This window comes from Convolutriloba macropyga, chromosome 1 (genome assembly GCF_964194025.1).
Source record: "Convolutriloba macropyga chromosome 1, txConMacr16.3, whole genome shotgun sequence".
In the NCBI taxonomy this organism is placed as follows: domain Eukaryota; kingdom Metazoa; phylum Xenacoelomorpha; order Acoela; family Convolutidae; genus Convolutriloba; species Convolutriloba macropyga.
The window spans coordinates 49470400-49480814 of NC_134468.1; the positions used below are offsets into that span (position 1 = coordinate 49470400).

General features: G+C 36.7%; 1 protein-coding gene across 2 annotated transcripts; it reads left to right on the forward strand.

Annotated features, from left to right (window-relative positions):
- Nucleotides 1-56: 56 nt before the first annotated feature.
- LOC142349693 (uncharacterized) lies at nucleotides 57-9191 on the forward strand. 2 transcript variants are annotated; one of them, XM_075401432.1, is made up of 3 exons: nucleotides 57-837; nucleotides 7122-7316; nucleotides 7887-9191. In XM_075401432.1, exons 1-3 carry the CDS (start codon nucleotides 435-437, stop codon nucleotides 8906-8908), a joined length of 1620 nt encoding a protein of 539 aa, XP_075257547.1. In that variant the 5' UTR covers nucleotides 57-434; the 3' UTR covers nucleotides 8909-9191. The 2 variants fall into 2 exon arrangements, with proteins under 2 accessions (XP_075257547.1, XP_075257541.1); XM_075401426.1 differs by having other exon boundaries at nucleotides 60-837; nucleotides 7122-7412; nucleotides 7887-9187.
- Nucleotides 9192-10415: the final 1224 nt, after the last annotated feature.

Consider the following 10415-nt stretch of genomic DNA (forward strand, 5'->3'; position numbering starts at 1 on the left):
AGGTTCAGAAATAGCATCAATGGACAATTACCTGTGCGTTGGAATTTTAGGACCTGCTCTTGCCTCCACCTGCTTTCCATGTGTGCGTGAGGTGTGCTTAAAATTGAAACTAATTTAAAACGTCTGCTTCAAGGAACCAATCTGAGGAGAAATAAAGCGACGAGTGTATCAGACTTGTCAAAACTATTATTACAGCCAGGAGAGAAACATATGAGAGCTCTAGTCTGGCACGTTGCCTCAATAAATTCGCCCTTTCAAAGACCTTTGTGTTGATCATTTCTGGTTAGGTTGTGCCTTAATCCTCGAATTTCATTATAATCTCACTGTGAATATTAGAACCCCAATTGTGATAACTTTCAGACCTGTTTTCTGTTTGTGAGGCTGTCACGACGGCCTCCTGTGGTGTGAGTACCATTTATGTTTGTGATGTGATAATGGCATACGATCCTACCAGATGGGAGTACGAAGCATATTTCGCTCCACAATTACAGCTAGGGCACACGTCTCTCCCGATTCACTACAACGCTCACTTCAACCGGGGTCCTTGGTCCAGCCATCTACAGACTGGGATTTACAATCGAAGCAATTTGGATTCGCAAGACTACAGTAGCAGTTCGTCAAGATTGCAAAACTATCATGCGTCAGTTCCATTTGCATTTGTACCGCCGGGTTCGTCTAATTACCTCCCAAACTCATCAAACGAAATCAGACAAAAAGAAAGATATGCTGGTTCTCAGTTTGTGACTACCAAAAGCGCACTCTCGATGGCTCCGCTGGGGAAAATTGTGCCAAACAAATTCAGAAGAAATGTTCTTCCCGGCTTAATGGATTTCAAAGGTGAGCTGATAGCTGCATATCAAAACTTCAATAGTTGCTCTCATTGACTTCAAGTTCCTTTTTTAAACAGCTCTCGAACTAATCCAAAAGTGAATATTGGGGTTCTAGCGTTCTTTAGGACTCGCTAAGGAGTATTGGTGGAACGACTTTTTGATCAATAATTTTGGAGTGTATTTGAAACAGGAAATGTGGCACTTAAAAAATAAGTGCTTAAGTCAAATTCCTGAATGCTATTGAACAGCAGAGAGTAGAGTGATTTTCTGTTTATACTGCATCTTGAAGAGCGACCAAACTACGAGTAAAATCAATTTCCATTGTCAAGCAGATTATTCTTGTTTTTAAAGTTTATAGTTATTGTGAAGCGTTTTTTTTAAATCATTCTTAGGCCAAAATGTCTACTTTTCTGTTGTGACAGGATTTTTTTCTCAACTTCTCAAAATTAACGCAAATTTGAGAAAGCGACAAATTTTGAAATATTTTCTTAGTTTTCTTTCAATTTCTTCAAAGAAACTTCAATTCCCCATTTAGTGTCGGTTTTGTACTTTGGTACGATGAGATTTTTATTAATCTAGATTCAGATCATAACAGCTTACGACATTTTGATTCTTTTGTTACTGAGTGCTTAATTGGTCCGATCCACTTAAGTGGGCGGAGGAACTATATACTCAACTGTTTTTTTGTTCAGTCAATTTTGCCGGTCGATATACTCATCCTGCAGGATTGTGTGTGGTATCATTAGAAAGCTTGACAAACGTAGATTTTCATGTTAAACATATATCTTCGAATTACGCTTTTTCCGGGGAGTTACGGAGGTTTAAAAATGTGAACGTGAGCCGACGTGATGAAATTGTCAACGATAGTCTCACTGGTTTTACGTTTTATGATAGACGAGAGTTTCTGGATTGTTTGAACCAACTGTTTTGGCAAAATTTTTAAAATTCAAGGTTTTATATAAAATGGCATCAAATATGACTATTTGTTCCTCTTTTGCCCAGTTTGACCGTTGGTGCAGACATCACTACTACTGACATAAACCTTCCTTTTTCAGACATGGGCTGATTTTTACCTCCGATTCTTAAAAACGTTTTCAGAAAATAACGTTTTTGCTGTCTTCCGCTAATTTAAACCGATATTTAAAAAAATGGATATTTTTTTATATTATAAATTTTGTTTACCAAATAAGCTATTACGCATTTTTAAAGACAAATGAGTTTTGCAATAACCGCACATCGATAGCAAGGCCAGTCCTTGGTCTCAACGTTCATTTTTGCATTGAAAAATGATTGATCGTTTTTTGTTCTGTCATTTTTGAAATATTTCTTGCATTTTTTTCATCCCAATCAAAAGTTTCTTTCATTTAAAGGTTCAATTAATAGGAGCTCCTTTTATATTCCGTTATGGTCCAATGACAAAATATTGAGTTCTGTAAGTAAAGTTTTTGGTTTTTATGACTCCCACAAATTGTTTTGGTTAATTTTAAATGAATTCTTGAAATTTGCAATATTGATGTTTTTTGTAGTGTCATGGCTGAGTATATTTATGCAAATGTCTAATGCGGTATCGAAGGACCTATTAAAAAACTATCTAGTGCTTTCAGTGTACACAATGGTGTCTTGTTAATATAACTAAATTTGTATCCAAAATTCATCATCTGTTTTTGATAATAACTTTTTGATCAAATTAGATAATTTGATAACATTTGGGACATTTGTTGTAATTGAGAAGCATGAAGAGCAGGACCAGTTCTGGTCAGGTTGTTGAGGTTAATTGTCCAAAAATTAGTCCGATTGTAACGGTTTCCTGTATTTAATTTGCTTTGCCTTTGATTTTTTTTTACAGACCAGAATTTTTTGACAGGTCATATTTACTTGCAAAGGGAGGCCAATGAACATACATAATAAATTCAGCGCAAACCATGTGGTTTTTGGTTTCAACACCATTTGCATAAAATTACTCGTGAAATTTAAGTTTTGCCTCTATTCATTGTTTTGTGTAGTCTTGATTTGGTTCCATTAATGGCTTGCATGATAGGTTTAAGCAGCAGCAATGTAAACTACTTGACATTTTCAAGCTGAAAGCCTACGGTTGTTATGCCTTACGCTTTTATAAAATATTTGTTTCAAAAAATATTGGACATTCGAAATTTGATCTTATTTCTGCAGCTTCTCAGCGTAGTTTCAGCAAAGAGAGAGGTCACATTTTTTCAAGTGAACTGTAATGTAGTCTTCATTGCTGTTTTTTTAATTCAAATGATGGTTTTTTGTTGATACTACGAGTTCTTATATTTTCTTTTTTGACATTTTTAGTTTTTGAGGTTCTCTTTTGCTCTTTTCCAGTCATCACATTAATGGCATATTACTGATAAGTCGCTTATCACATTAAGGGCGCTGAAATAAGCCGCAATTGATTATACATATTTTTAGTGAATAGGTTTTGATTTTATAGGCTTCGATACGGTTTCCTCGCAAAACTTTTGATTTTGCCTTCACTTGCTCTATTTATTGTAGTATGGCATTCTCAATAATGACAGATCTCAATGGTTTTGTACAGGGGTATAAACGAAGCCTATGATTGATTTCAGTTGATAGCTAATTGCTTTCAAAACTTTGAATTTAATTGTTTTCGAAAAGTGTAGATTTTGCCCTTTTTGTTTTCTGTCTACTTATTAAACATTCTCAATAAAGATAGGTCTCATATCTTTTCTGGTTGAATGCAAGTCATTTGATTTAGATTACGTTTTATCTGAGGCTATTTTGACTGTTTCGTTAAGTTTTTTTTAAGAAAAAGTTGATAGACATTGAATTTTTTGGTTGTAAGTAATGCTTGTTGTTTTTGTTTCATTTTGTTTTTTTTTTGGTTTGTCTCTTACTCTCCTTAGTGACTGGTTTCATTGGCCCTCTAATGTGTTAATGTATATTTTGTATAGAAGTTTGAGCTTAAAGCGAATTTTTAAATGGATACACCATCTATTTTCGAACATTAAGTGATTTTTTGAAAGTTTTCTTTTCATCATTTTTTGGACAATTAAGTCAAAAATGTTTTTGATTGAGTCAAAAATATGGATCTAAATGCATTTTACGAGCCAGTAACAGGAGGGCAAAAGCACAGGCGTAACAACGACTAAAGAATTCTTGAAAGAATAAATCGTTGGAGCAGCGGAAACTTCGGAGAGCTCTGGAACGAAGCTTGCTCTGTGAAGCAAACAAAACGATCAAATACAAACTTTGAAGAAATTATCAGACGTGTAAAAATTTTGTGCTTCCAGGGCCAATATGGCACAGCAGCAGAAATTTTGACTTCTGAAGGTTTTGCAACAGTCAACAAGGCAACTCTCGATGCTCTGAAAAAATTGCATCCCACTGAAGAAAAGCCTAGCATAGTCCAAAATTTTTCGTCACAAGCTTATCAAATCAGTGAGGAAAATGTTATGGAACAGCTGAACTTGTTTTCTAAGTTTACAACCACTGGTCCTTTAAATATGTTTGCCGAACATCTTTTGCATGCTGTACAGTGTACCGCTTCATATCAGTCAAAATGCTTTGAGAGTTCTAAGCTGGTAAACGTAATTTGCCGTGGAGAACTTCCTGAATGTTTCACAGGCTCTCAGTAGTGCATCGCTATCAGCATTGAAAACGAAAGGCGGTATTCGCCCTATTGCAGTCGGAGAAGTCTTGAGGAGGCTAATCGCTAAATGTTTAGCCAAGGAAGCAAAAAGCAAATTCAGAAGCAAAAGAAATTTTCCATAGCCTGCAATTGGGTGTTGGAGTGAAGGGTGGCGCGGAAGCCATTAAACATACATTTGACTAAGCTTTCGTAAGAAAAATACCTCGTCAAGTTCCTCGGGTATTTTGCAATTTGATTTTTGCAATGCCTTCAATTCTATAAAACTCAGTGAAATGTTGAAAGCTGTTGCCAATTCAATGTCTGGCATAGCCGCTTTCACCTATTCCTGTTATTCACAACACAGCCGATTATTATTTTACAAATTTGTTGATCACAGTGAATGCGGTATCCAACAAGGCGACCCACTTTACTTTTTTCTCTGACGCTTTGGCCCATTATAGAGAAAATTCAGGAATTGTCGCCAAACCTTCAACGACATGTAACGACATGAACTGTGGTACACTGTAGATTTAGACAGACTTGATGAAAGAATGAAACGAAATGATATTTCGGGCCTGGAGCTGCGTTAGGATCCCCAGAGTTTGTCTGCATGCAAATTTACGAAAGTATGGGGAAAATATTGGTATTTTTGAAAATTTGGCCTACCTTGATGACCCTCAGTGCTCCTTAGGTATTCTACGTCACTGCATCGGGTCCCAAAAATGGTGTGTCCCATCGGATCCCAAAACGCCCACCAGTTCTGTTATTAAATCCTTAAAAGATTTTGATGCCCAACAGCGTGAAAAACTTGAGAATATCCTTGGAACTGTTCTTCCAGAACAAACATTGACTCAAGCAACCCCACCCATAACCCTATCAGGGTTGGGTGTTCGCCTATGCCAAGACCAGTATAAAGCATCATACGTTGGTTCTGTTCTGTCCTCTGAAGAGCTTGTTTCAAAAATAACTGGTGAAAACCCAAAAAAAACTGCGAAATTTTTGAGGATCTTTATTCCGATATAGCACAATGGACATTTCAGACTTTTCGCAAAAGACGATCCAACAAGCTCTTGATAACGAAAAGTTCCAAGGTCTCAAAGAGAATCTAGCTTCTGAAATAGAGGCCGCCCGACTTCTCTCATTGTCTGTTCGACATGCTGGAGCATGGTTGTCTGCTCCCCCCATTCCAGCTCTTGGGCTTCATATGGCACCAAATGAGTTTAGAGTTAGTGCAAAATACAGGTTGGGTGTCCCTGTCTACGACGCAGAAAGGAAAATGCCCTTCCGTAAAGCTGGAATTTTTGATATCTATTGTGATCATGCCATTGCGTGTCACGGTGGAGGAGCCGAAATTGCCAGACATGACCGGATTCGGGATAATTTAGTGTATGTTTGCTCTTCTGCGAACCTCTCTCCAGTAGTGGAAAAAACATATTCCAGAAAGCCAATCACGCCCGGGAAACTTCTTTGTCCCGGCCTGGAAAGCGGGGAAACCTGCTGGATTTGATGTAACTGTTACTTCGTCGGTGCAATCCAACTCATTAATGCGGCTACAAAGGCAGTATATGCACTCTATGCGGCAGATGAACAAAAATATTTCCTCCACGACGAGAACTGCGCAAAAATGGTAATTACATTTGTTCCTCTTGCAATCGAAGTCCTTGGCGGAATATTAGCAACTTTCAAAAAACGAGCGTTTGGTTGTGTTAAGTGACAATCGTTCTTTCGCAGGGGTTGTCTGTAGCTTTCTGTAAACTCATTCAAGGCTTGTCAGTCACGACTATTCGGGGATCAGCAAGAATGTTATTAGCACGAGCTCCCTAGTTGAGTATTTGATATTTTAAATTCTCGCCCAATCAGATGGCAGATTGCTTGATCCACTTTATAATCAAGTGGTCTGTCTCGATTATTTTGGCTCCCGCAATTCAATTACGAGTCGAGAATTAGAAGAAACTAGATTGTTCCTTTTGTGATGAGCCGTTGAAATGCCTGCGGCAAACGGGACCCTTATTAATATGGAGTTCTGCCGTTTTTATTCGTACCTGACCAAAGTGGGGAGAATAAAAACAAACATTTTAGATGAAAAATACTGTTGAAAAATACTGATGGAATAAGATTCATAATCTGTTGATTTGTTGTATTGATAACCACCGTTATGTTAACCAAATCAATTGTCAATTAAATATTATTTTAATTCTCGAAACATGGTTTTAAAAATGAGATTGAACTAGAAAATACTGTTGCAAAACACTCTAAACAGAAGAAATAGGCAGAAAAATTTGAAAAGCACGCGCCGAAATTTGGTATCAAATTGCTTTATGAAAAACAGGGTAAAATCAGGTTAAAACAGGTTTTGAAAAGCACGTGCCGAAGTTTGGTATCAAATTGCTTTATGAAAAACAGGTTAAAATCAGGTTAAAACAGGTTTTGAAAAGCACGTGCCGAAGTTTGGTATCAAATTGCTTTATGAAAAACAGGTTAAAATCAACACCAATTCACTAAAATTTTCTAAATATAATTGAGTAGAACGACTTCGATTGATAAATTTACACTTAAAACAACTTGTTTTCACGTGCGGCATTTGACTTCGTTGAATTTTTTGAAGCTATAAATAATGAATAAATTATGGATTTCATTCCCCCATAAAATAAGGTCGACGTGACTATGCACTTATATTTTAGGGAACCCTATGAAGGTCAATGCACCTGTCACAATGAGAGTAGATGGAGTGTTCAGAACTGCTCCTTTGTGCGACACCAACAATGTAAGACGACTTGAGGATGAGAAACGGAGCAGAATTCTCAATCTGATGAGCAAGAGGAGAGACGTGTTTCCTGTAAACGCCTTGAACCAGTGGTCAACAAAGCCAGCCACTTGTGAGCGCTCTTTTCGAACGGATGGAAAACCAGTGCGCTACTGTTCCATCGACTGCTCCAAAGACATCGTACTGGTTGATCAGATACTTGTATTCGGTTATCATGACTTTCCAACTCTTTGAGTTTATTATGACTTCCAAATGACTCTTCTCGAGTTGCGGTAAAAGGAATAATGATCAACGACCTTACGTTAATCAAGTATCTGAGATTGTTTTTTCCGAGATTTTGCATTAGCACTTTGAGGTCCTTCCAGCATGTTGCTATTAGTCTAAGAAAAGATTTGCTGATATGCATCAAGGTTGCTTACACACAATGTGATAGCTGCCCATAAGTGTGTGGTGTGCCGGAGAAAAAATATTTGACGTTTGGTAGCATTTCGGAGATTATCCCTCAAACTCAAGATAAGAATTGGCTCATTAAGCAGGAATTAGAATGTCTAAAAAAATGTTTAAAAAATGTTTTAAAATGAGTTAGAATGAAAAAAAATGTTAAAATGTTTTTAAAAAGCATGAGTTAGAATGTCTAAAGAATGTTTTAGAAGTTAGAGTGTACAAGAGACCGTTGTTTCAGCTAGTCATTATGGATTGGCAGTGCAGGCTGCGTATGCCAAATTTATCCAGATTGTCTTTGGGGAAGAGGAAATTGCGAAGGAGCTGCTTCTCAAGTACATGCGAACTGCACCCAATGAGCGGCTCTATTGCGATCCTCATCCCTGTAGAACATTGAATGGGATCACCAAGGAGGCTGTCATTTTACCTGCTGTCTCTGCAGGAGCCACATTTACCCAGTTTGATTGCAGCCCATGGAAAAACAGGAAAAAGGTTCAAGCTTGCAGAAGAAGCCCTAGACTTGCAGAGAAACGACTAAACAGCCAGAAATCTATGGATACAATCCCAGTCCGCTTCGGCGACGACAACAAAGCCACTATTTTAAACCAAAGCAGTAACTGGAAACATTTAGCAGAAATTCTACGGGAGAAACAATCCCTCATTAGGACGTTGGGGTCTTTGAAATCGGAATTGACGATGTCCAGCCTGTCTAAACTGAAATCGTGGAAAATGCTGTACAGAAACGAACAAAAAAGAGTCAACAATTCTATGTTGGATGAAAACGCTCTAAAATCTTTGAAGTCATTGAACAGCAATTCCTTTGTCGATAGTTTGAGTATTGAAAATCTCTATTTTCCAGTGCAGAAGTTCAGTGCGAAACTACTGGTGAATGATAGGTATCATTTTATGGGGATGTCGGATATCTCATACAATTCAGCACTCGAGGGAGCTATAAAACAAGCCATGATCTTTATGAGCAAAGTAGAAAAAGCGGCAAGTGAGAAATTCATTCCATCGGGTATGTTGGAAAATCGGGAGCTGTTGACATGCTTAATTGAATTGCAAACAGGCGCACCCTTGCTATCATTCTACGTCAAGTTTGATCAGTTCGATCGTAATTACAATGTTTGTGGTGGAACCCTAGCTGTTGATGGTCAAAGCGTGGAATGCCGTAACAACGTCCGTCTCTTCGCTAAAACTTCGCTTCTTAATGAACTGTTGAAAAATTTTCTCGTCGAGAAACTCGGTTTTGAGATTGTTTGATGATTATAGCTGCGAAGCTGTAAGCTGAGCGTAGCTATATTGCGGTGCTCTTGGTTTTTTTACGACTCGAAGAGGAGTATTGGTTTTCTCTCGGTTTTTTTTTTTTTTACAGGAAGTAGATTTGTTCACGCGGCATTTTGACCTAAAAGCGAAAGTGAGAAAAGCTGTCTTGGTGAACAGATTTTCGCTAAGCGAGAGAAGTGTTTTGATCATGCGCTGCCTTTAGTGAATGACTTTTTGACTTTGAAAAGTAGTTTTTGACTGAAATGCACATATAGATAACCGTTTTTAGCCGTTTTTTCGTCTAAGTGGCCCAAATTTTTTGCTTTTATTTTGGTTTCTTGTAGAAATAAATTTTATTCGATACTATATTGAAATGTCAACCTCAGAAATTGATGCCACAGTGTTTTGCAGAGCCTGAAAATGCGTTTCAAGTTGAAAATTGGCACATAATTCTTGATTTTTTTTTGTTAATTTTTGGCTTTTTTCTTTAATTTCTTCTTTTTTGGATCTTTTAACCGTTTTTTTATGTCAAAAATCAGTTAATATAGCCATTTCTCTCACTGAAAATTCCTATACTCAACGCCTTTTTCTAACTCGATGTAATTTTGTTCAATAAATTTGTACATATGCTAATCCGATTTTGGTAGTTTTTTCCGATTTTCGTCAGTTTTTCGTTTGTATTTTGGTTGTAATTGCTAGAAATAGTTTTTTTTGTGTAACATGAGGGACTTTAATTTCGTTTCAATAAAAATTCAATGATTTTTTGGCGTTAAGTTTTGAGAAAACAGTTAAATCTTTTTCATAAATGCAGTCTTAACTTAAAAGTTCTTTGACCATTTTTTTGCAAAATGTTTCAATGTTTCTTATTTATGAATTCTGCTTTTTCCTATTTTTTAGTGTCTTAAGGAGGATAGATTTTTGTATCTGATGACTAGTTATCTTTTCTCTGTCTTGAATGCTGAACAATGAAATGTATTCGTTTTTCTTGAATTTTTTAAATTGATTTTAAACTTTCAAAAATCAAGAAACTCCTTTTGTTACGGTGTTCCTTACATTGTGCCCATATTCTTCACATTCTAGTTATTATCATTCTAGCTTTGTCCTGGCATCTAATTTTATTTTCGGTATATTGATTTTTTCAGTTGTAAAAAATGAACGATTTCAGCTTTTTCTTAGATTTTTGTCATTTCTTTGGTGTGGAATTGATTTCATTCAACAAAAGGCAGTACTGAGAGTTTGATAGCAAGCTTCTTCCAAAATTTCCACTTATGACTATCTACTGCAGCTTTCTTCCGGCCTTGGTGTTAATTTATACGATTTATTGCCTTTGAATATTCTTCTGCTCCCTATGTCTTTTCTATGATCAATTTTATTTTTGATTTAGTAAGAAATCATGTTGTCTAGCTTATGTACAAAGAGGAACAGTATGTGTGTGTTGTTTTCTGTCTTAATCGCAGTGATTAGAAGAAGTGTAATTATAGGTGTTTTCTGATTCTTAAATTTG